Below are 21,179 nucleotides of genomic sequence, written 5' to 3' on the forward strand. Positions count from 1 at the left end.
CAGGGGGCCAATGTGACATTGAGGGGACTTATGGGATCATGGAGACCATTGTGACACTATGAGGCCCCGTGGAATAAGCAAAGCTTTGTGACGCTGTGAGACCATTGTGACACTGCGGATCCCCACAGAACCAAGAGGACCATTGTGATACTGTGGGGCCTTGTGAAACAGAGGCCTTTGTGACACTGCAGGGCTGCATGCAACCAAAGGTCCACTGTGACATTGTGAGGCCTTGTGCCATCAGTGATCCATTGTGACACTGTGGAGCCAAAGGAGACCATTGTGACGCTGCAGGGCTGCATGGAACCAAAGCTCCAGGGTGACACAGAGGGGCTTCCTGTCATCAACGCTCCATTGTGACATTGTGGAGGCAAAGGCGACCATTGTGACACTGCAAACCCCCAGGGTCCAAAGGTCCATTGTGACACATCAGGGCTCATGGAACAGAGAAGCCACGTGCCATTGCAGGGCCTGTGGATCCAAGGAGACCATTGCGACACTGCAAGGTCCCATGGAATCATTGGGACCATTGTGACACAATGGGGTCTGGTGGAACCTAGGGTCCATTCTGACATTGTGTGACCTCACTGAACCAAGGGGCCAATGTGACCCTGCTGAACCCCATGGAATCAAGGCATCATTATGACACTGCGGGGCCCCATGGATTCAAGGCACCATTGTGACACTGCAAGGCCTCGTGTAACCAAGGTGTCATTGTGACACTATGGGGCCCCATAGAACCAAGGCGACACAGAACAGCTCTGGCTGGTTTGGCCTCCTGTAGACTGCCTGACTGGTCCAGCTGACCTTGGTATGTCACATCTTATCTGCTGCTGAAACACTGGTGCTCTGTGTGGTAAAGAACTCTCCTTCTCCTCCAGGAACATACGGCCACAATTGGGATTTCACCTCCAAATTTCCTTATATTTAGGGATTGTTCGTATAAGAATATTGCCAGGTCAAGTCTGGCCGGCAATGGTTTCATGACGGTCACCTCTCACCTGTCCCCAAAACACTGGGAAAGGCTCTGTGCTTTATCATAGCATGGGTTCCTGCTGGGTAATTAATAATTAGCATTGACAACTCCATTATTCCAGAAGGCTGATCAATCACTTTAGTATACTATACTACACCATTAAGAAAAACCCATCACCCTTGCAGGCTGTCCAATTCAGCTTTGCCCAGATAGGTCAATTGAATTTGTTAAAAGATTACCATCAAGTGCCCTCCCCCAACACAACTAAAACCAAACACCTACAAACTAGAACCCATACAAAATAACCCTACAACTAAAATTAAACACAAAAAACCCCAAAAACCAACCATAAAACCAGTCCTAACACAACCCAAGCACAACTCCCACCAGAAGTTACCAGCAGGTCAGGTGTTAATCCTTTCAATACTTCAATCCTCCCTCGAGTAAAAAAAAAAAAAAAAGACCCCAAAACAAAATAGAAGCATATAAAAAAACAACATGAAACCATCAAAGTCAGTAAAGAAGAATTTAAATCCCAAATAAAAAAAAAAAAAAACAAAAAAAACAAAAAAAAAAAAAAAAAACAAAAAACAGAAAAGATACCTTAATCTTAAAAAGAAAATAATCTTATAAACTATGGAGAAAAATCTCTTTTTCTTTATAACACATAAAACTATAAAAAAATAAATTAATATCAAACAAAAACCTGCATATTCAAATAAACAAATGTTAAAATAACTGTAATTTCATCAAAAGTTTAAACAGAAAAAAAGTAGTCCAGTACCCCCAAGAGAAGATCTCTATTCCCAGACATATAAGTAATTTTAAAAGTAAGTAATAAAAACTTTTACCTTTAAGGAACTCATCTTTAAAACAGTACCCCATACGTCAACATGGCCCATCAACAAGCTGTAAAAAAACCTTGTAGCAATAAAACCAACTTCACAATAACAAAGTTCCCCAGACAACTGTTATCCATGACAAAATTAAGAGCCACAAAAAATCTAGTTTTTCCTCTTGTAAAGCAAATCACCAAACCTTAACAAGAAAAATTTCTCTCCCTAGGAAAACTAAAAAAGACTATTCTAGAAAGAATAAACTAACTAGAAATTTTAAGTTTCATTTTTAAACAGTCAGTAAAAAAAAAGGTCTAAAGCAAAAAAGTGTTCTAAAGAGTTTATTTGAATTCTTACTACATTTTTCCTTTATTTACTTATAATAAAATTTTCTTTATATCCACTTAAAATTTGAAACCTTCTTTACCTTTCTCCTAATCCAATTTCACAAAAAAAAAACCCCATAAATAATTAACCGACAATAAAACCCACCACACTCATCAATACATTAACTAAGAAACCTCAAAATTAGAAAATCTTACATTAACAAACCCAAACAACTATAATATGATAATAAACCTTTTACTAAAGTTTCTCTGATTTTATAAAGTGCGCAGTAAAAGCTATTTTATTAATTTGAGCTCCTGATAATCTCTTGTCAGTATTTCTCCAGTGAGTCCAACTCACGGTACACAAACAATTGTAATTCCTTTTAAAGTCTCACTGAGAGAGGTGTTTGGAGGATGGGAGTCAGGGCTTGTCTGTCCTGCTTGGCACAGCCCAGGCAGGGCTTTCCCAGCCACATTCCACACTCCATTGCCCAGCTGGAGCCGCTGGTGCCTCTGAGTTCTGCTGGCCCAGCCCCAGGGACCCTCTCCTTGTCTGCCCATTCCCCTACGGTCTCTGGGCAGGGATGGCCTCAGTGGGGGCTGCTAACATCCTCAGCAACTTGGAGGCTGCTGCTGCATTTCACTGCTGCAGAGGCTTGTTCAGCCTTCAGCCTTTCAGTGCAGGAATTCAGTGTCCCAGGGCTCATTCACATTCAGAACGCCTTAACAAGCCAAGCCTCTGGGACTAATTTGATTTTAGATTTCAAATAATTTCTGGCTAATTACACAGGTTTCAGAAGCCAATTCAAACTCAATATAGTCTATTTTAAAAAACTGTGAGAAAACATTTTTTCAGGTCCTGTTTAGGTTTTTTTCCTCTTAATAAACTGATATATGCAGTCTCCAATTGGCACTGAATCCAAGTACCTCCTCATGCAGTCTGAATAGATATGAAAATCAAGACCCTTCATGGCTGACAATCAATCAGACTCTGTCCCTACCCCCACCCCACCATTTCCCCCATCCAAGCCCTGGCACTCAGAGCAGCCTTGTGCAAATCTCAGCTCCCTCCAGCCCAGGCTGCACCTGCAGCTTTCAGCTCCTTGGCTCCAACTCCCACCTGCTTTCCTTGGAGAAGGAGCTGCCCGAGACACAGAGGGATGTTCATTGATTGTCAGCCAGCAAAGCCAAGGGAAGGCACAGCTCCATCAAATGCAGAAGTCATTCTTCTCTCTGGCTCTGCCCTGACCCTGATCCCCACAGCCTGTCCTGTTTCCTTCATCCCTCCTTTGCTAGGCACTTTCTGGAACAAGGGAGCTCTGCTCTGGCTATGGAGGGAGGTCCAAGTGCAGCCACTGGCGTGGGAACCACAACTCATCAGTTTTGTGTCCTTTGGGGGACCAGGAACCGGTGAGACTCAGAGGCACAGAAAGGTTTCTCTTCATGGCCAATATAAAAAATGTGAACATGATAAAATTTAATAATTTAATAAACATGAAAACCCTTCCCTGAGCTCCCTGTGACAGCAACATCTGACATGTCCACCATCCACAAGGGATTGCCATACAGAAAGGATTTTAGACAGAGACATAGGAAGAGATGATATAAAAGATAAAAACAAAACTAAGATGCTGACTAAGAAGGTATTTAAAGTTTTGAAAAATTGGGCAACTCCCTGATGCGCAAAGCATGAGGCCAGTCAAGGGAGACACATTGGAATAACCAGAGAATAGCTGCAGGAGGAAATCTGGGAACCAGGGGAAGGACATAGATCCAGCTGCTCTAAATGAAGAGATGTCCTTAGACACGGCCATTTAACTAGGAGAGCTGGAAACACCTGAAGGAAGAGGGCCGTGAAATACTAGAGTGAATGTTGCTGGCAAAGGTAGAGGGGAAGATCAGTATTTTTTCTCCTGCCATCAGGAGAAGTATCCATGAGATCCAGAAAACTCCTGTTCCTGGTGGGAAAACTTTGCCATTTCTTATAAGTACTCATGTAATCCAGATAAGAAATATTTTCTGGTATATTATGAAACTAACAGGTATTAAAACCTGTGCCCCTTTCCAGGCAGACATCAGCTGTGTGCCCATGAACAGGCAGTGCCACTTGTGCCCTGAGGTGCCCAGCTGGGATTGGATCTCTCCGAGAGCACCTGAGGGAGAGCAGAGCACCTTGCAAGCTGCAGGTCCCTGCCAGCCCCGCAGGGCTCCTGTCCCATCAACATCTGCTCTGCTGCCAATCACAGCTGGGATAGCACCGCCCCTGCTGTGTGATTGACAGCTCTGCCAGGGCTGGGGCCGGGGCTCTGTCCCACCACAAACCAAGGCCTGACCCAGCCCTGGACCCACACGGGCATTCTGAGCATCCCAAGGTGTCTCGGGACATCGATCTCATCCAGACTCTGACAGCGACCATGGTGACACTACAGAACCTCATGGAACCAAGGGTCACTTGTGACAATGCGGGTCCAAGGAAACTATGGTGAGACTGTGGAACTTCATGGAATCAAGGAAACCGTTGTGCAGTTCAGGACCCTGTGCAAGCAAGGGTCAATGATCAAACTGTGGGGCCCATAGAAACAAGGAGCCATTGTGACACAGCAGGGCCGCATGGAGCCAAGGGACCACTGTGACTCTGTTGGGGCTCATGAAACCAAGAAGCCATTGTGACATTGCCAGACTTCATGGAATCAAGGAGACCATTGTGATGGTGTGGGGACCCATGATATCAGCGGAACATGGAACAGGTCTGCCTGCTTTGGCCTCCTGGGGCCTGTCTGACAGGTCCCGCTGAATTTGACATGACAAGGGCCACTTCCCATCTGACTGTGAAGCACTGGGGCTCCGTGCTTTCCTTCCTATGGAAAAGAACTATCTTTCTTGTCTAGGCTCCCATGGCTTAAATTAGGATTCCACCTCTAAAATTTCCTATATCCAAGGCTTTCTCCCAGACAAAATCTGCCAATACAGTCAAGTCTGGCTGGCCTTGGCCTCTGGTGACTGCCTCTCATCTGCCCCTGGGGCTCAGCTGTTTTCTTCCTATGGAGACCACTGAGACACTGTGGGACGTTGTGGAGCCAAAGGGCATTGTTACACTGTAGGAACTTGTGGAACCAAGGGGATCATTGTGACACTGTGGGATCTTGAGGAACCATGGGATCATTGTGACACTGTGGGATCTTGAGGAACCATGGGATCATTGTGACACTTTGGGGTCTTGTGAAATGCAGGGGCATTGTGACACTGCAGAGCACCATGGATCCAAGGGACCATTGTGACACTCGGGAGCCTCACAGAACCAAGGACAGCACTGTGGCTCTGTTGGGCTGCATGGTCCCAAGGGGTCAGTGTGAAGCAGCAGGGCTTTGTGGAACCAAGAGGCCATTGTTGCATTTCAGGGCCTCATGGAGCCAAAGGGCCTTTGTGATCCTGTGGGGCACCATGGATCCATGGAGACCATTGTGGCACTGCAAGGCCCCATGGAATCATTGTGACACTCTGGGGCCCCAGGGAACCAAAGAGCCATTGTGACCCTGCAGGGCCTCATGGAGGGAAGGGGTCATTGTGACACTGTGGGAAGCTGTGGAACCATTGTTGCACTACTGGGCCCCAACAGAACCAAGGGGCCATGGTGACACAGCAGGGCTTCATGGAACACAAACACCATTATGACACTATGGGGCCTTTGGGAACCATGGAGACCATTAAGATCCTTAAGCACTTGTGTAACCAAGGGGCCATTATGATGCCACAGGACATCACGGAAGCAAGAGAACCACTGTGATGTTGCAAGACTTCATGGAAGCATAGAGCCATTGTGACACTACAGGGCCCTATGGAACCAAGAGAACACAAAATAGGTCTGGCTGCCTTGGCCTCCCAGGAGTCACCTGACAGGTCTGGCTGACCTTGGAATGTGGAAGGCCGCTCCCATCTGCCCCTGAAACACTGGGGCTCTGGGCTTTCCTTTGTATGGAAAAGAACTGTCCATCTTTTCCAGATATCCATGGGCAAAATTATGATTCCACCTCCACATTTCTGTGTATCCAAGGATTGCTGCCAGACAAAAGCTGCCAGAAGAGACAGATCTGGCTGGTCTTTAACTCCTGAGGGCCAGCACTGACCTGTTTTCCAAACACTGGAAAGTGCTCTATGCTTTTCTTTTTATGGAAAAAAATCCTCCTTCTGCAGGCACAAATGTCTGAAATTGGGATTCCACATTCATAATTTTGAATATCTAAGGGTTTCTCCCAGACAGGACAGACAGGTCAGGCTTGCCTTGGCCTCTGGTGGCTGCCGTTCATCAGCTCCTGAAACATGAGGGTTCTGTGGTTTCCTTCTTATGCAGACCAATGTGACACTTTGTGGTCTTGTGAAATGCAATGGCCATTGTGACACTGCAGAGCACCATGGATCCAAGGGACCATTGTGACATTGTGGAGCCTTGTGGAACCAAGGACATCACTGTGGCTCTGTTGGGCCCCATGGTCCCAAGGGGCCAGTGCAAAGCAGCAGTGTGGGAGTTAGCCCGGCTGTAACTCAGAGTCAGGCAGATTTTACCGTGAAAGAACCCGGCATGAGGTTCAAGCCCTGGGAATAATTTATTTAACTTAGGATGAGCTTGGGAGTTCTCCCATAAGCCTTTAGTGTTGTTATGTTAAGTTGTCCAAGTTCTGCTTCCCTACTGGTTACTTATTTCCCCTATATGGTATTATTCTATTCTCTAGCCCCAAGCGTATATGTTGTTGCTTCCCCTTTATCTCAGGACTTTGGATCCTGCCCTTCGAACTGGGCTCAACTTCTCCATGTTTTTTGTTTTTCACTCTGTTAGTGAAGTTCTTTTAGGGTAACTCCATTGAACCCACTCCTTTTCATTTTTGCCACCCATGCCCTGAAGTCAGGGAACCAGAGGGGTTTGTCTCAGCCACACTCACTGTGACATCTGACCCCTGAGCAGGGACCCTGACATTCAGTTGTGTCAGCTGAGGTTAGCTGAGAGATAAGCCAGTGCTCCCCAGGATTGTGGATTGTGCCTGGCCCGGTGGATTTCCCATCACTTCGAGGGACCTGAGCCAGCATTGGTGGGGATGATGACGGTTTCCTCCTGTGGAGGATTGCAGGTGGGTTTGGGAAAATGCAGGATATTTATCGCCTATTTTGCCACCGTGTTTTTAAAATATGGATCCACATCCCATAATTGATTTGGGGCGTTCCGGTGGCTGTTCCCCCCAAAGTGGAGAAGGAGAAAAGTGGGTGGTCAGTTGTCCAAAGTAGAAAGGAGCTTATATGGACACTTTAAGCTAATTCTCACTGATCATGACAAAATATTTTCAAAGAAGAAATTAAAATCAATTGTGAGGTGGATCATTAAAAATTTTCCAGTCACCTCTGCTGACAAAATCCATACCACTGAATTTTGAGACTCTGTGGGATTTAAATTGTACAACCTTTCAATCAAAAGGGACCCCATTGCACCCCGCATGTTCCCCTTCTTCTACACCATCCTTGAGACCCTTCACCAGCAAGCTGTGTGTCGAAAACTTGATCCATCTAGTTTTCCCTAACCCGGGACCTCCCCTGAAACCTGCCTTTCTTGGACTTTCCATGATGGTGCAAGATGGCAATGGCCACGCTGTCTTGGAGCATTGTGCCCTGGAGACCCAAGATGGAAGAAGCCCGAATGTGGCTCGGGAGCCTGACCATCCTCCCTCCATCTTGGCTCCTCCACTTCCTGCTACCACAACCTTCTCTTCCACTCTGAATGAACCTCCAGACTCCACCCCTGTGCCTGCAGGTCACGCCTCCACTGTCATTCATTCCACCTCCACCCTGGGCCACCGCTCCAGAAAATGACAAAATGGCAGCGCCCTTTACTCACCCTCCGGCAACAATATAAACCCCATGGTCAAGGATACTAAGCAAAACTGTCACACTATTTCTAATCCAAGTGTTTCTCCTCAAGTTATTCTTCCTCCCCAGAAGACAGTTTGGATTCCCCAGAGCCACCTCTCCCCTCAACCCTAGAAGATCCCTGGGAAAGGATCTGGAAGGAAGCAGTTAAGAAAGGAGACTGGCAAATAGTCTTGAAACTCCTCATTGCCCAGGTCATTATGAAAGAAGGGAGCAGAATCCCAGGTGTTAGCCATTGGTTTATGGGGAAATCAAGGAGCTGTGCAGGGCAGCTAAAGACTAGAGGCAGAACTCACCTTGTTTTAATGGCCTAATGAGGGCCATGTTTACAGCACGTGTAACCCCCTCTGATTTAAAATATATTATGACCATGTTTTTATCACCTACAGAATACACCCTGTGGGAAAGGGGGATGGAAGTGTTTACTAAATCAATTAATAGCAGACTATGCTAATAATGAGGCAAGGGCGCAATTGACAATCAGCCATCTAGCTGGAAAAGGACAACACAGCCTGCCAGATGATCAAGCAGCAGGTATCCCCAGAGAAGTATTGGATGATATAAAAGAGATGGCTTTGAAAGCTTTAATCCAGGTACCGGATGGTAGCACCCCCAGTTTGTCTTATGTAAACATAAGACAAGAACCCAGAGAGCCCTGCATGAAATTGATTGATCGCCTTAAACAGGCAGTAGAGAAACAAGTCCGGGATGAAAAGACTCAAAACGAATTACTAAAATCACTGGGGGTAGCCAATGCCAACCTGGAATGTAAGAAAGGGCTGCGTGCCCTTCCACTAGAGATGGAACCCACACTCCTGCAGATGATTGAGGCTGTAATTGCCTCAGGACCACAGAACACGTAGTGGCTGTAAAAGCCCAGGCCATTGGGCAAGGAGTTGCAGAGGCCCTAGTGGCCATGCCATTCCCCTTTAAGGGGCCCCAGCAACAATTACAGGGCCCAAAAATATGTTTCCGGTGTGGTCAACAAGGAGATTTTAGAAAATATTGTCTCTGGGGTAGGGGGGTATCCGGTCCCTAACAGAAATCAACATCAAACTAAGCAGAATTTTGCTTTTTGCAATGGCCCAGTGCAGGTTGGGATGATGATCCACCCTCACAGCTGGCCCAGGGCAGGCCTGGAGTGGCCTTGGTGGCACCTTGGTGGCACCTTGGGCTTGGCACAGTCTTGTGGAGGGTCTATGTTTTCAACAGAGAAACTCAAGAGTTTTAGATTGCTTCAAAGAATTATAAAGACAAAACCCTCTTTGGCTGTGTGCAGTCAGATCTCCAAGCAAAGCAGATCCCAAGTGAGTGAGGAGAGACAGGATGGGGTTGGGGAATGTGGAGCAAGGTTGTCCACACTGGGTCAGAGCTCAAGGCACAGCTTCTCTGACCAGGCCAGACCTCCTTAGCAGAGTCCCTGGATCAATATCAGTCACAGATTGCTTTAATCACCTCTTCTATAATAAGAAAAGTAATAAAAGATATCCTTCAAAATAGGAGTACATATTTCCTAGAAGATCTTTGAAATATTTCTGCAGAAGGAAATCTTCCTGATGAACAGCACTAGAGCAGAGGGAAATCAAGGCAGAGCCATGGTTTGTCAGGACTTGCTTGATGCTAATAAGCCCCATGGTGCATTTGGAGCTGAGCCCTGGAACGTCAGGGCCTGAGAGGAGATTGCACAAACCTTTCCAGGAGTCCAAGTCAGAAGAAAACCCCAGGTATGTCAAGTCATGAATGGCTCCTACTAATCCCCAACACAGGCTGATCATGGACTTATTGGAGAAGAGAACTGGAAGCCAGGATGGCACACAAACTTCTCAAAGCCTCAGTGTGAAAAGGAAAATTCAAAGTACTTTAAAAACCTTGAGTATCTCAAAGTATTAATGAGCCCCACTGAGTGTCAGTACAAAGCTCTCAGGAGACTCATTAAAGCAGATAATTGGGGCCATGATTTCACAGACCTCTCACAGAGTGTGTATCAAAAGGGAAACACCGAGTACCTTAAAATAACTGAAGTACCTTGAAGTATTAATGAACCCCATTGAGTGTTGTTACTGACAAAGGCTCTCCAGGGACTAATTACAGCAGATAATTGGAGGCCATGATTGCACAAACCTCTCAGAGACTCCAAAGCAAAAGCCAAACCCAAAGTCCTTTGAAAAACCTGCATTCCCTGGGAGCAGGGAGGAGCCCCCAGGGCCATTGCTGAGCAAGGCTCCCCAGGGACTACTTCCAGCAGATCCTTGAGGCCACTGGGATGTGGCCTAGGGGGGGATGCTGAGGGCAGGACAAGGGGCTGACAGTGCCCAGCCTGGCTGGGGCTGTGCCAGGAGGCCCCAGGGCCTCAGGACAAGGTGTCTCCTCCCAGCCCTTGCTGGCACAGACCCTGCTGCTGTGCCCCAGGCCACCAAGACTTGGCTTCTCTTTGTCCCCACCTGCCATCAGTGCCTCCAGTTCTCTGCCTTGCCTGGGGCCTGGGGACACTTTCTCAGTCGTGTCTCTCAGTGGGACCCATTAAAAGTCCAAGAAACTTTGGAGTTGGATTCTGACTTGCAGTTCTGGAGAGGTTTCTTCAGCTGCCTCTCAGGGACTGATGTTCAGGGCCTGAGCACAAAGCCCCAGAGGGTCATTCAAGTCCTGGTGCTGTGTCTGTGCTGCTGAGCTGGGCTGGGCTCCTGGCACAGAGGCAGCTCCTGGTAAGCAAGAAGAGCTTCAAAAGCACATTTCTCTTGATGAGCAGCTCTTGTGGCAGCCCAGCAGGGCTGGGGCACTGCCTGCAGCCAGCCCGGGCACAGACCAGAGGCACAGAGAGCTTCAATCAGTCAGGGCTGGGAAGGTGCTGAGAAGTGCCTGGGGCAGAATCACTGCCAGCCCTTGGCACAGGAACCTCTGGCTGCAGGACAATGCAACTGCAGCTCCTGGAGCCATCTCCTAAAGCTGGAACATCCCAATGCCTACAGACTCTGTGAGTACATTCTCTGATTGTCTCTTGTGCAGAGCAGCCAGGGGTGCCCAGGGCTGTCCTGCAGAGCAGGCTCCTGCAGCCCAGGGCGCTGTGCTGGGGCAGGGACTCTGCTGCCTGCCAGGGACAGCTCTCAGCCAGCCCGGGGAGCTGCTCCCAGCACTGGGGGACAAGATCTGGGGGGAAGGAGACAGCTGGTAAGGCTTTGAAGTGTTCTACTTTTCTGGGGAGAATGCTGCATTGTTCAGGACTGCTCCCAGCATGCCATTTAAATGCAGAACATTTTGAATGAGGTTATATAAGAACCAGAGCGAGAAGGGGCTGCATAAAAGAGAAAATGCTGCGATTTTAATCTACAGCTCTTGTTGCCTGGATGGGAAATTGCACACAGATATTCATCTCTCAGTTCACGGTGAGAAAAGTAAAAATCTTTTTTCTCAGATGGTTATTAACTAGGCAACGACAGAAATCAGCACAGGCAGCATCAGTGTCGCTTTTCTAGCCTACTTGGTTTGCTTTGACACTGCCGTCACAGCCTGCAGAGCCAGAGCTGCCCCTGGGCAGTGCCAGAGCTGGGAGGGGTCTGCAGGGCAGAGCTGAGCCCCCAGGGCTGGGCTGGGCTCTGGCAGCACTGGCAGGGCCCAGCCCTGGGCACAGGGAAGCAGCTGCTGGCAGGGACAGCTCCAGGCAGCAGAGCCCTGGGCAGGCAGTGGGGGAAAATGCTCCCAAGCTGTGCTGGGATATTTAAAAGTCATCTCCAAACCTAACTATTCCATTATTACTTTCTTTACAGATACTTATGCCAAAACACTGCAAATGTCCAACAGCAGCTCCATCAGCCACTTCCTCCTGCTGGCATTGGCAGACACACGGCAGCTGCAGCTCCTGCACTTCTGCCTCTTGCTGGGCATCTCCCTGGCTGCCCTCCTGGGCAACGGCCTCATCATCAGCACCGTAGCCTGCGGCCACCACCTGCACACGCCCATGTTCTTCTTCCTGCTCAACCTGGCCCTCAGCAACCTGGGCTCCATCTGCACCACTGTCCCCAAAGCCATGCACAATTCCCTCTGGGACACCAGGAACATCTCCTACACAGGATGTGCTGCACAGATATTTCTCCTTATCTTCTTCCTTGGAGCAGAGTTTTCCCTCCTGACCATCATGTGCTACAACCGCTACGTGTCCATCTGCAAACCCCTGCACTACGGGACCCTCCTGGGCAGCAGAGCTTGTGCCCACATGGCAGCAGCTGCCTGGGCCAGTGCCTTTCTCTATTCACTGCTGCACACGGCCAATACATTTTCCCTGCCCCTGTGCCATGGCAATGCCCTGGGCCAGTTCTTCTGTGAAATCCCACACATCCTCAAGCTCTCCTGCACACACTCCTATCTCAGGGAACTTGGGCTTCCTGCTCTTGGTGCCTGTTTGCTATTTGGTTGTTTTGTGTTCATTGTTTTCTCCTATGTGCAGATCTTCAGGGCTGTGCTGAGGATCCCCTCTGAGCAGGGACAGCACAAAGCCTTTTCCACCTGCCTCCCTCACCTGGCCGTGCTCTCCCTGTTCATCAGCACCTCATTTTTGACCTACCTGAAGCCCCCCTCCATCTCCTCCCCATCCCTGGATCTGGCCCTGTCAGTTCTGTACTCGGTGGTGCCTCCAGCCCTGAACCCCCTCATCTACAGCCTAAGGAACCAGGAGCTCAAGGCTGCAGTGTGGAGACTGACGACTGGAGGGTTTCAGGGACATTAAACTGCTGGCCAATTTCTGGAAATTACTTGTAATAAAAGTCATCTTTGATATTTCTTGTTGGCTTGGTTATGGAGATTTTTCCTTTGTTTTACATTTTCTGTATTGACCACAAATAAATGTCATTTTCTGTGCCATTTCTCATTTTGTTTCTCTCCACCTCCCCTGTGGCATTGACATAGACTGCATCAATGATGAGCTGCGTTCCTGGAGGCTTTGAAGGAAATACACGATCTCCCAGCAGAGTTTTCTGCAGAGATGCCCTTTTGTTGCCTTCTCTGGAGCTGCAGCAGCAATGTCTGTGTGCAGAGCTGGGGCAGTTCAGTGCTGGCACAGCAGCTGTGCCCAGCAGCAGCAGCAGCACTTGGTGTTGCCAGTGCTGCTGCCGTGGCCCTGCCCCGCTGCCCTGGTGGCCCTGGTGTTGCTGCAGGGCCTGAGTGCTCTCGGGGCCGGGCACAGTCCTGGGGGTGGCAGTGCCGGGGCTGCAGCAGGGACAGGCCATGGGCACTGCTGGGGCAGTGCTGACGCCTCAGGCCAGGCCCTGGGGGCTGCAGGCTCCTTGCCCAGGCTCTCTCAAGAACACGGCCAGGCCAATGCTCAGCACAGAAAAGCCCCAGGGTGAGCAGCCCCAGGCTGGCCGTGGGCAGGCTGGGGGCAAACAGCATGGCTGGGGCTCTGCAAGGGCTCTGGGGGAGACGGGAAGGAGCAGCAGAGCAGGGGCTGATCCATCCCCAGTGCGCTGCACAGCCCAGGGCAGCGTCCCAGAGCATCCTCATGGAGCTGCCAACAACGTCCCCCCTCTGCAGCCCTGGCCTCTCCCCCAGCTCACACAGGTGCCACATCCTTGCAGGCACAGCCACGGCAGCACTGGCTCAGGAGCCCCTGTTTGCATTGCACAGAGCAGGCGGGAGCACCCCCATGCTGCTGCTGTGGGGACATGAACCTGAGGGAGCACAAATGCCATCAGCCCCTGGGGCCAGCAAGGGCTCTGGGACACCAGGGAAACCACTCAGCTTTGTCCTGGCCTCTGCAGTCAGCCAGAAACTTTGTTCCCATTAGCTGGGAGTTTCCTGTGCCACTGCAGACACTGTTGCTCAGAGCCAGGGCTGCCTGGCAGCCACCCCCAAACTGCCCTGAGCTTTTTTTTTACATCGCTTTTGCTCTCTTCACGCTTCCTGCTACAAATTTCTTCCTCTTGCCCACTCCTGTTCCCTGCCCTACAAACAGCCCATCCCTGTTTGCCCTTTCCTCTCTGGCTCCACTCCCCATTGCAGTTCCTGACTTGGCACCATGGGAACGTCCCTTGGGCAGCAGGATCATCCTCCAAGTGCTGCAGCAATTGTCTGCAGGCTCCTGCAGTGCCTGCTGCTGCTCCCTTGCCAGAGGCACCCCAGGCCAGGGGGGCACATCTGGGCTGCTGTGTCTGCCTGTGGGGCTCCCTGTTCTGGGCAATGAGGAGGAGCTGCAGAGGCTCTGCAGCACTGACAGGATGGGCTTTGGGGCTGGCAGGAGAAGCTGAGGCACCTGGGCTGCTGGAGCTTCTGAAGAGGAGGCCCAGGGCTCATCCTGCAACTGCCCCAAGGGTGGTTCCAGAGAATCCCAGAATCAGCCGGGTTGGAAAAATTCTTAGAGATCATAAAGTCCAACCTGTGCCCTGACACTGCCTTGTCTCCCCCGGGCCTCCCCTCCTCCAGCATAAACAATCCCAGCTCCCTCAGCTGCTCCTCACAGGATTTTTGTTCCTGACCCCTCACCAGCCTTGTTGCCATTCTCTGGACATGCTCCAGCCCCTCCATGTCCTTCCGAAATTGGGGGGCCCAGAACTGGATACCGCACTCGAGGTGCTGCCTGACCAGTGCTGAGCACAGGGGAAGAATCACTGCCCTGCTCCTGCAAGCCACACCATTCCTGATCCAGGCCAGGAGCCATTGGCCTTCTTGGCCACCTGGGCACACTGCTGCCTCATGTCCAGCCTGCTGTCCATCAGTCCCTGCACGTCCCTTTCTGCCTGGCTGCTCTCCAGCCACTCTGTCCCCAGCCTGTAGTGCTGCAGGGGTTGTTGTGACCAAAGTGCAGGACCCAGCACTGGGACTTGTTAAACCTCACCTTGCTGGATTTGGGCCCTGGATCCAGCCTGTCCAGGGCCCTGTGCAGAGCCCTCCTACCCTCCAGCAGATCCACACTTGCACCCCGCTTTGTGTTCCAACAGTCTCCATGAGGCCTCCCAGTGTCACAATGTCCCTTTGGTTCCATGGAACCCCTTGGTGTCACAAACTCCCTTGGATCCTTGGGCCCCGCAGTGTCACAATGGCACAATGGTCCCCCAAGGGCCTGAAATGTCCCAAGGGATCCTTGGTTCCATGAGGTCTGGCAGTGCAGCAATGCTCTCCTTGGTTCCCACAGTCTTTTATGCCTCTCACTGTCAGACAATAGAAGGACATCTGGTAGATGAAGGGGAGTGGGAGTGGATATCTTCTCAAGGAGGTAATAATGAAAATTCCTCCTGATCCCCACTCCCCAGCCAGGTGACACTTCAGAATAGGTATGAGCCCCTGGATCTGGAGAGTCAGCCAGATGATTTAGAAGAAAATGATCTGCCCAGTGAGCCTCCCAGTTATGATTAATCTGCGAGGATTACCACCTCTAACATCAAAAAGGAAAGAAGGATAATCATGGTGGGTGACTCCCTCCTGATGGGAACAGAGGCCGCATGTGTTGCCCAGATCCACCCCACGGAGAGGTCCGCTGCCTCCCTGGGGCCCGGGTACAGGATATCACTGAGACACTGCCTGGGCTGATCCAGCCCTCTGATTATTATCCACTGCTGATACTCCAGGCTGGCAGTGATGAGATTGAAAAGAGGAGTGTCTGGACAATGGAAAGGGACTTTAGAGCACTGGGTCAGATGATTGATAGGACAGGGGCACAGGTAGTCTTTTCCTCAGTCCATTTGGTGTCTGAGAAAAATGGTGAAAGGAATAGGGGAGCTCACATTATCAACAAGTGGCTCAAGGGTTCGTGTCATTGGCAGAATTTTGAATTCTTTGATCATGGGGCAACTTCTACTGTACCTGGCCTGCTGGAACCAGACAGGCTCCATCTCTCTGTTAAGGGCAGAAGGTTTTTAGCTATGAACTGGCAGAACTTGTTGAGAGGGCTTTAAACTAGGTCTGAAGGGGGAAGGGGATGCAGTTGGGCTGTCTGGAAGCAGGCCCAAGGGTGGTAAACCTGGGTTAGGGGTGAAATCAGCAGCCCAGCTGAGGTGCATGGATACCAGGGCACGCAGCATGGGTAATAAACAAGAAGAGCTGGAGGCCATGGTCCAGCAGCAGAGCTGTGATATAATTGCCATCACAGAAATGTGGTGGGATGACTCACATGACTGGAGTGCTGCATTAGATGGCTAGAAACACTTCAGAACAGATAGGAATGGGAGAAGAGGTGGAGGGGTGGTCCTTTATATTAGGGAGGGCTTTGATGCTATGGATGTTGAAAGTAATGATGAAGTTGAATGCCTGTGGGTGAGAATTAGGGGGAAGGCCAGCAAGGCTGACATCCTACTGGGAATCTGTTATTGTCCACCCAGCCAGGAAGAAGTCATGGACAACTCATTCTATAAGCTACTAGATACTATTTCAGGATCATCAGCCCTTGTTCTTGTAGGTGACTTCAACCTGCCAGACATCTCCTGGGAACTCAATCCAGCTGACAAGAGGCAGTCCAGGAAATTTTTAGAATGTGTGGAGGACAACTTTTTGTTTCAGCTGGTGGGTAAATCCACCAGGGGATGGACTATGTTAGATCAGTTGTTTGCAAATAGAGATGGGCTGGTGGGAGATGTGGTGGTTGGAGCCCACTTGGGGCAGAGTGATCACGCGATTATAGAATTTCCAATATTTGGTGAAGTTAGGAGAAACATTAATAAGACTTTTACACTAGACTTTCAGAGAGCAGACTTTGACCTATTTAGGAGGCTTATTCAAAGAGTTCCTTGGGAAGCAGTCCTTAAAAGCAAAGAGCTTCAGGAAAAGTGGACATGCTTCAAAATAGCGACCTGGACGGCACAGGAACAGACTGTCCCTGTGTGCCAAAAGATGAGACATTGAGGCGAACACCCAACCTGGACTGGCAATGAGGTTTTGGAGGAACTTAAGAATAAAAGGAGGATGTATCATCTTCGGAAGGAGGGTCTGGTTTCTCAGGAAGTACTTAATGCTAGAGCATGTAGGAAAAAATTAGGGTGGCCAAAGATCAGTTTGAACATAGAATGGTGACTTCAGTAAAGGATAATAAAAATGTTTTTACAAATATATTAATGGTAAAAGGAAGGGTAAGTCCAACCTTTGTTCTTTACTGGATGAGGGAGGGAACTTAGTAACTGCAGATGAGGAGAAGGCAGAGGTACTTAACGCCTTTTTTGCCTCAGTCTTTAGTGGGAAGATGGCTTGTCCTCAGGACAGTGGTCCTGGGTTGGTTGATGGTGTCACGGAACTGATTGCTCTTCCCATTATCCAAGAGAAGACAGTCAGAGAACTGCTGAGCAACTTGGGTGTTCATAAACCATGGGCCCAGATGGGATCCACCCCAGGGTGATGAGGGAGCTGGCAGATGAGCTTGCCAAGCCACCCTCCATCATTTACCAGCAGTCCTGGCTCACTGCTGAGGTTCCAGGTGACTGGAAGCTGCCCAATGTGACACCCATTCACAACAAGGGTGGGTAGGAGGATCCTGGTAATTACAGGCCAGTCAGCCTGACCTCAGTACCCACTAAGGAAATGGAACAGTTTATACTGAGTGTCATCACCCAGCACTTCCAGCATGGCCAGGGTATCAGACCCAGCCAGCAGGGGTTCAGGAGGGGTAGGTCGTGTTTGACCAACCTGGTCTCCTTTTATGACCAGCTGACCCTCCTGGTGGATGCAGGACAGGCTGTGGATGTGTCTATTTGGACTCCAGCAAGGCCTTTGGCACTGTCTCCCACAGCACACTCCTGGAAAAGCTGCAGCCCAGGGCTGGGACAGGAGCACTCTGTGCTGGGTTCAGAACTGGCTGCATGGCCGGCTCAGAGAGTGCTGGTGAGCGCTGCTGCATCCAGCTGGCAGCCAGGCACCAGTGCTGTCCCTCAGGGCTCTGTGCTGGGGCCAGCTCTGTTCAATATTTTTATTGATGGCATGGATGAGGGGATTGAGTCTTTCATTAGTAAATCTGCAGATGACACTGAGCTGGGAGCGTGTGTCCATCTGTTGGAATGCAGGAGGGCTCTGCGGGGAGACCTGGAATGGTTGGAGTGATGGACAGAGTCCAATAAGATGGAGTTTAATAAGTCCAAGTGCTGAGTCCTGCATTTTTGGCCACAATAATCCCCTGCAATGCCATTGGCTGGGGAGAGAGGGGCTGGACAGTGCCCAGGCAGAAAGGGACCTGGGGGTACTGCTCGACAGCCAGCTGAACATGAGCCAGCAGTGTGCCCTGGTGGCCAAGAAGGCCAATGGCTCCTGGCCTGGATCAGGAATGGTGTGGCCAGCAGGGGCAGGGAGGTCATTCTTCCCCTGCACTTGGCACTGATGTATTTGGCATTCTTCCCCTGTACTGGCACTATACTTTGAGTGCTGTGTCCAGTTCTGGGCCTCCGAATTTAGGCAGGGCATGGAGGGGCTGGAGTGTGTCCAGACAAGGCCAAGAAGGCTGGTGAGGAGTCAGGAACACAAGTTCTGTGAGGAGCGACTGAGGGAGCTGGGGTTGTTTAGTCTGCAGAAAAGAAGACTCAGAGGTGACCTTATCCCTCTCTACAACTTCCTGAAAGGTGGTTGTAGACAGGTGGGGGTTGGTGTCTTTCTCCAGGCAACGACTGACAGAACCAGTGGACACAGTCTTCAGCTGCACCAAGGGAAATATAGGTTGGATTTTAGGAAAAAGTTTTTTTACAGAAAGGGTGATAAAGTATTGGAGTGGTTTGCCAAGGCAGGAGCTGAACACTGTGCCGAGGTCCCTACTGTGAGGCCACAGAGGGACATGGCTCCGGGGCAGCTGAGTAGGAGAATGCATTTCACCAGATTTTGAAATGTTCCAGGAAAAAACCCCTAAAAACAATGAGCCAACATTGAATTAAGAGACCTAAGTGATGTCTAAAGATGAGGAACTTAATCCAGTATCTGCTAAGATCCTTTTACTTCTCACCCTAACCTGAAAAGGTCTTAACTAGAAAGAGGACGTGGAATGTTAGACTGAAAATATGGAATCTCCTAATCTCCCATGACGACAGAAGCCCCAGCCCTGCCTGCAGACCAGAGGACACAGCTGCATCATCCTCCTCCTCCGTGCCGCTCTTGGGAGCACCGGTGGCGTGGGCACGACCCGTCGATTTCTCATCACCTGAGCTGATTATTTTTAATAAAGGCATTAAAAAGGTGAAAGATCTCCTGCCCTCTATTACAAATACCAAATGACAACACTCTTTCAGTGATCTGAAAAGGATGACAAATTCAGAAAGTCTTTCCTGGGAGTGGTCGCTCTGTTGTTGCTCCCTCCAGTGATGGGAATAGCTGCTGCAGCCACAAGATACAAACTCTTGGTGTTTCCCAGATCCCAGTCCGGAGCAGGTTTGAGTGGTTCCAAAAGGGGAAAGGAAAAAAGTCCAGGGAAAAATGTGGGCTGCTTAGCTGAACTAACTAACAAGCAGAAGCAAAAAGCAAAAGCAAAGCAAGAGCACAGCAAGAAGCAAGAGCAAAGCAAAAGAAGAAACTAAAGCCAAAAAGCAAAAACTACACTATGTACTGCCCCGTCTCTCTGTCCCACCAGCCGTGGGGGAGCAGGCTGATAACAAACCAAAACAAACCTTGCTCTTCAGAGCCAGTCTTGAAGGCACAGAACATAATATCCAGCGTTAACAGAACACACAACTGGGGATACAGGCATCATAACCTCACCCTAGGACACTACTGGAAGGGAATGCCCAGGCAGACAAATTGACAATGTCCATTTCACAAACTTCACCAGACGTTTTTGAACAGGCAAGATTGAGTCATGCACTTTTTCATCAAAATGCACAGGCATTGATGGAATCCTTTCCCATTTCAAAAAGTCAAGCGAAGGAAATCATCAGTGCATGTCCGGATTGTCAGCTTGTGCAGCCACCTGTGTCCACTGGAACAATCAGTCCAAGGGGACTGCAGAGTCTGCAATTATGGCAAGCTGATGTCACAAAATATCCATCTTTTGGACAGCTCAAAAACATTCATGTCTCAGTCAACACCTTTCCAGGAGCGATTTTTGCATCTTTACATACAGGGGAAACCACAAAACATGCCATGCAACATTTTCTGCAAGCATTTGCATCATTAGGGGTGCCACAAGAAATAAAAGCAGATAATGGACCAGCTTATATAGGAAAGGTGCTTGACAGGTTTCTGAAAAAGTGGGGTGCCAGACATACCTTTGGTATTCTACACTCTCCCACAGGTCAAGCAATCATTGAAAGAACACATCACACTCTGAAATCCCTCTTGGACAAACAAAAAAAAAAGGGGAGAGGCAGAAGCAACACCTTGTATGCGGTTGAACAAAGCTCTATATGTGTTGAATTTTCTAAATGGCTCTTTTTCAGAGCTGACTCCACCAATTATCAGACACTTTACAAACAGCACATGGGTAAAGCTAAGGGAGAATCCTTTAGTTTTGATCCATAATCCAAAGAGAGGACAAGTTGAAGGTTCTTTCAAACTAATTACATGGGGCAAGGGTTTTGCTTGTGTCTCCACAGGGAAAGGACTGAAGTGGGTGTCAGCAAGACACGTGAAGCCCTAGCGGACTCAGACGCAAACAGACACAGATCCTGGAAACAAAGAGGCAAGCACACAGGCAGAAGGAGATGACAAGACTGTGGACACCTCCTCGACCAACATATAAGGAGTTCATGGACTTGGGGTTTCTTTCGGGACTTGGATGTCATTGCATTGCAAAGTTTCTCACAGGGAGTGGAGCCATGAGCAGGGGGTTCAGTCAGGTGTTGTTCATGTGCCTCATTCTCTCAGCTATTGCCTTAGGCAATGAGGTAGATTTGCCCATGGCCCAACCAAAAGAAAATGTATGGGAAACTTCAGCCAATGCAGCGGCTTTGGATGGCATCTGTTTGACACATTCAAGGCTGAAAAAAACATTTTCAACATGCTTGGTAGGCTTGCTGGTGAGTGGGTGGCTGATTCCAAAGAACATCCCATCAAAGGTTTCACAGGTTATCTTGAATCTTGTGGACGGATGGGGGATTTGGACGCAGTTTCTTCCTATGGCTCCTTTTGAGCCTCAGGAACTGGAAAGTCTTGGTTTGATGAAAAAGAACTTTAGTATACAATTTGGTCTTTCAGGAGTGGCACAATCAAAGAACAAAACAGTAGATGTCACCCCAAATCATCTCATTT

At 49.4% G+C, this 21,179-nt stretch overlaps 2 protein-coding genes across 2 annotated transcripts in view; both read left to right on the forward strand.

The window, feature by feature from the left end:
• LOC135284527 (zinc finger protein OZF-like) overlaps window positions 1-21,179 on the forward strand; it is a 145,567-nt gene that overhangs the window by 67,161 nt on the left and 57,227 nt on the right. The gene's annotated exons all lie outside the window — the stretch shown is intronic.
• On the forward strand, window positions 12,181-12,779 carry LOC135284497 (olfactory receptor 14J1-like). The gene has a single exon (XM_064396028.1). It carries the CDS (start codon window positions 12,181-12,183, stop codon window positions 12,766-12,768), a length of 588 nt encoding a protein of 195 aa, XP_064252098.1. The 3' UTR covers window positions 12,769-12,779.

The sequence above is a fragment of the Passer domesticus genome, chromosome 21 (assembly GCF_036417665.1).
Source record: "Passer domesticus isolate bPasDom1 chromosome 21, bPasDom1.hap1, whole genome shotgun sequence".
In the NCBI taxonomy this organism is placed as follows: Eukaryota; Metazoa; Chordata; class Aves; order Passeriformes; family Passeridae; genus Passer; species Passer domesticus.

Bases quoted from the DNA above. Each gene is read 5' to 3' on its own strand.
- LOC135284497 (XM_064396028.1), top strand. From the start codon at position 12,181: ATGTGCTACAACCGCTACGTGTCCATCTGCAAACCCCTGCACTACGGG.